Genomic DNA, 4,485 nt, shown 5'->3' with positions numbered 1-4,485 from the left:
AAGGGAAATAACAAACCGCAAATAAGGAAGGACATTAAAAAAAGATGATAAGCAAAAGAGAAATATCTCGAGTGATTAAATCAAAATGACGCGTCAATATGATTGGTTTTACTTTCGAAATTATTGTAAACTTTTAAGCGTAATAACTATTCCCTTCCAATCTTCGTCCTTGGAAGATTTATGGTATAAATATGTGGGAAGTTGTTGGATAAATCTCTAAGGTATATTTACCTGTCTACTCATTAACCTCAATAAGAGGAAAAAGAAGGATGAAAGAAAGAAAAGTTTCTTAGATGATTCACTAAATTAAGAGCAATAATTATATGCTTGAGATAAAACAAAGATATAATCAACCATTAGTGATTAAAATGATTATTATGCAAAATAGCTTATCATATAACTCAGCTACGATACTGACCATTTGCTATCTGTCATTGTCCAATTCCATCTACATATCCGATTTGACCCACAATGTTCAATTATGCATCAATTGTGGTAAAATGATTACTTTTCATTATTGTTCATCGATAGTTATTTTAATTTATTATTTACTTAGGCAACAAATAATAAAAAGCACAATTCATTACTATTGTTTGGAAATAATTTTAGTTTTCTAATTAACGAATTGCCAGAATTTAATGAATAACTTTACAATTTATGCAATAAAACGAAAAAAAAAAAACAATGTTGTAAACGAATGAATTCAAAAAGATATCTGTTATCTATAACTGTCATATTGAAGTGTTATTCTATCCAATCAATGAACAGTCTACTTAGGTTACAATAAGATATAATACTTATCATCGAAATCATAAAATAAGCATCAAATTAATTAGGGTAGATTAAGGTAAGTAGAAATGATGTTAGATCCCTAATAACCGCAACATTAATTTGTTAAAGGTAGCGTGTTGAGTACGTGCGGGTGTATGTTTATATACATATATATATGTATATATATATATATATATATATATATATATATATATATATATATATATGGATGTATGTCTGCGTATGTGTATGTATGCGTGAATAATTTATTAGTAAGATAAAAAGCAAGAAGGAAAGGAAAGGTGGATTTGGATTTACATCAACATGTTTGTTGGGTAGGCCTTTGTGTGTGTGTGCGTGTATGTGTGTATGTGTGTGCGTGTATGTGTGTGTGTGTGTATGTGTGTGTATGAATGTGTGCGTGCGTGTGTGTGTATGTGTGTGTGTGTGTGTTTGTATGTGTGTATGTGGTAATGTTTGACACCATCGAGGGGAGAAATGGTGTAGTCAAGAATTAGCCATAGTGAGAGATTGTGAATAACTAAGAAGAGGAATGAGAAGAAGCAGCTAAGTAACAGTTGTTTATAAAACTTTGAAGAGCACAGGAAGTAGTAGTAGTAGTAGTAGTAGTAGTAGTAGCGGTTAGCGGGTAGCGGGCAGCGAGTGGCGGTTAGCGGTAAGCAATGGTGACAACAAAAGGGATACCTGGAAAAAGGATGGAAGAGGGAAAAGTGGCTATGATGGCGGAATGGTGACATTTACAGAGAGATGACACCAGCGCACATAATAAACATGTTTTCATGATTAATCAGCCAATAATAATAGCATCGATAATGTGAACAACTACAAGTATCAATCTGGTCCAGCCATCGTCATCAACGCAACACAACCGTCAGTAACATTCATTCCTTAACATGTAAAGCTTTCCAGTTATTATCGATGTTTCTTGTCGTTGCTGATAATGACGACGATGATAATGATGATGTTGTTGTCAATATTATTTTGTTGTATGTTGTTATAATTGTTACTGCTTCTATTGTTATTACTGTTGCTGACCACGATGATGATTAAATGAAGGTAGCAATAATATGAGAATGATCATTAACGAGTATTTTATAATATTTGTAATATGCTTTCTTTTGTGTTTCTAATCCTTTTACTTAATTACTTAATCATTTACTTACTTATTTAGTATGTAAATGAATAACTGGATGAAAATAAACAAATAATAGAAAGGAATCATTTAGAAAAGGAAGAACTTTGGTGACAATTCGTAACAAAATGACTGATTTAATGATTGTCAAACAATTTCTTCAACTGATCTCTCATTCTTTACTGTATACAAAATAAATTGATGTATCATGCGGTATCGAGGAAGATAGTCAACTGCGCATTCTCTTGGCGAAAATGAATGTCAAATATTACATGAATGCGCCTTTCAATCAACTCAACGAATAACGGAAAGAATAAAAGCAAAAATTTGAAAATATTTAAAACTTTCGAAGAATATTTTGAAAAAAGAAAAAAAGAGAAAGAAGAAAAGGAATAAACAAATGGATATTTAACTAAGCAATGCATCAATACAATAAATAACTGAAACATCAGATCAAACCTGAATTGTTTTATTTAATCAAACTGATAACATAAAGGATAAATCAGTTCTTTGATTGATTTATTGACTTAAAATTAAATGTTCTTTGGGAAAATCAGTAAATAAAATTTAAATTTCAAACAAACATAGTGCAAGTCTTTTCCTTACCTTTAACATATGTTTTAACATTCCAAAAAATTTCAACCATTTATTTAACCATTCACTTTTATTCATCAAATCAGTCAATCATTTAACGAATCATTGTATCTGTAAATGTATGAAATGATAGGTTGGTAAGAGCACAATCAACCGGTATAACAGGTAAGATAATCAGGACTGAAATGATGATTTTTCTACTTCAAACTGTACGGATCGTTTCCATTCATTTCCTTTCCTTTCTCTTCATCCTCTTCTCTCTCTCTCTCTCTCTCCTTCTACCTACTTTAATTTCAATCAATTTCACTTCTCTTTACTCTTTCCTTTCAAACTATCTTCAACATCATGTAGTGAATCACAGTTCTTATCCAGAGAAAAAAAAGAAAAATTTTTCTTTTCACCTCTTAATTTAATATTTGCATTTACACTTTGATTTCCTCATTACCTGTCTTTTTCCTTTCACTTTTTCTAACCCAATCAGTTGACACATTTTACCTTTCTTCTCTTCTCTTTTTCAACTTTCTCACTTCGCTTGAACTACCTGTCAATCTCTTGCTATGTTTGTATAAATTATACATAATAATTGTTCTATTTTACATACATTTTCATTTTAGGTAAATTTTTAAATTAAAAATAAATTTGATAATTCCTTCTAATGTTAATTTCATTTATTTATCCTTTCTTGTCATCTTGAAATATCATTTTTAACTTTACATTGTGCTTTAATCATTATTTTCTGGATTTTTTTTTGGAAAAATAATGCCCAAAACGACGTTTTTCGTTTTCGACAACTGATGAAAAGAAATATTTCTCACTGTGAAAGAAATAAATTTGCAAATTACAAAAATTTTTTGTGAAAATTTTTATTTTTGATTCATTAAAAATTACATTTCATTATTTACTTAATGAAAGGTAAAAATGAAAAATATCTTGGAAAAGTTCAAAATGAAATTTAACTAAGTTAATTCATTTTGAAGCTATTTTTTAAAAAAAAGAAAGGTCATAGGACACTCAAACTGCTTCGCTTCCTTACTTTTTTCTTTCTTTCTTTCTTTCCTATCCCAATTTTTAGCTCTCTTATTTCCACATTACCTTTTTGTACTTTTCTTTTTCTTTTTTTTGGCCGATACAGCCTGGAACAATCACATTTCACATTCATTCACATTGTTGACATTTGCAAAAAAAGGAAGAAACCCTGCGGTTCATCGCAGCAGTCCTTTTAAATCCCTTGAAATTTTCAAAATTAATTTGAAATGTGAAAAGAGTTTTTCTTAAGATAAATAATAAATCGATAAGTTCTCGTTATCACTAATTTTATCAGCTAATCAACATATTGTCTTTTTGACATACATTATTGGGATGAAGTAAAAAATGTATGAATTAATGAAAAGTAAATCAAAATTTGGGTAAAAAATTGCAAAATTCAATTAAAGATTAAATTTTGTGATGAAGAATATGTAATCTTTCGTTGATTCGTTTATTTGTTTGTTAATTAATGGATTTTAATTTTCAAAATTTTTTAGTTAAAAATATTTAAGAAGAGACAATTAAACGAAAAACATAATGAAAAAATGAAATTTGAAGATGGAAAAGGAAATGAAATTAATTGGTAAAAAGTGTTCGTAAAAATGAATTTTTTTTTTTCCTTCATCATTCTTTTTCATTCATTTCCACATTATATGCAATTATTTGATTTGTTTAATGTGAAAAAAAGGAAGAAATTACTTCGAAAGAAATTTTTTCAATATTTTAAATGATAAAATTACTTGAAAAATGGATAGAAATGGAATGAGAAAAGATGATGAAATTGTTGCTATAGATAAGATTGAATATTCCGCTTATCCTCAAGCGTTAGTGTCATTCATTAATTATTCAATCGAGAAGTTTATCCAAAATCAATGTTATTCATTCGGATTAAATTTTTAAATATATTTATGGGTTTTTGTTGAATGTATTTTTATTAAGAC

General features: G+C 28.6%; 1 protein-coding gene across 1 annotated transcript; it reads left to right on the top strand.

Moving 5' to 3' along the window:
• Window positions 1-1,454: 1,454 nt before the first annotated feature.
• LOAG_12949 (hypothetical protein) lies at window positions 1,455-1,842 on the top strand (the record flags this gene model as incomplete). The annotated part of the gene is made up of 2 exons (XM_003148461.1): window positions 1,455-1,522; window positions 1,638-1,842. 2 exons carry the CDS (start codon window positions 1,455-1,457, stop codon window positions 1,840-1,842), a joined length of 273 nt encoding a protein of 90 aa, XP_003148509.1.
• Between the last annotated feature and the right edge of the window lie 2,643 nt (window positions 1,843-4,485).

This window comes from Loa loa, assembly GCF_000183805.2.
Source record: "Loa loa unplaced genomic scaffold supercont3.4, whole genome shotgun sequence".
Lineage (NCBI taxonomy): Eukaryota > Metazoa > Nematoda > Chromadorea > Rhabditida > Onchocercidae > Loa > Loa loa.
The sequence above is the reverse complement of the archived record's forward strand: the minus strand, read 5'-3'. Positions and strand labels throughout refer to the sequence as shown.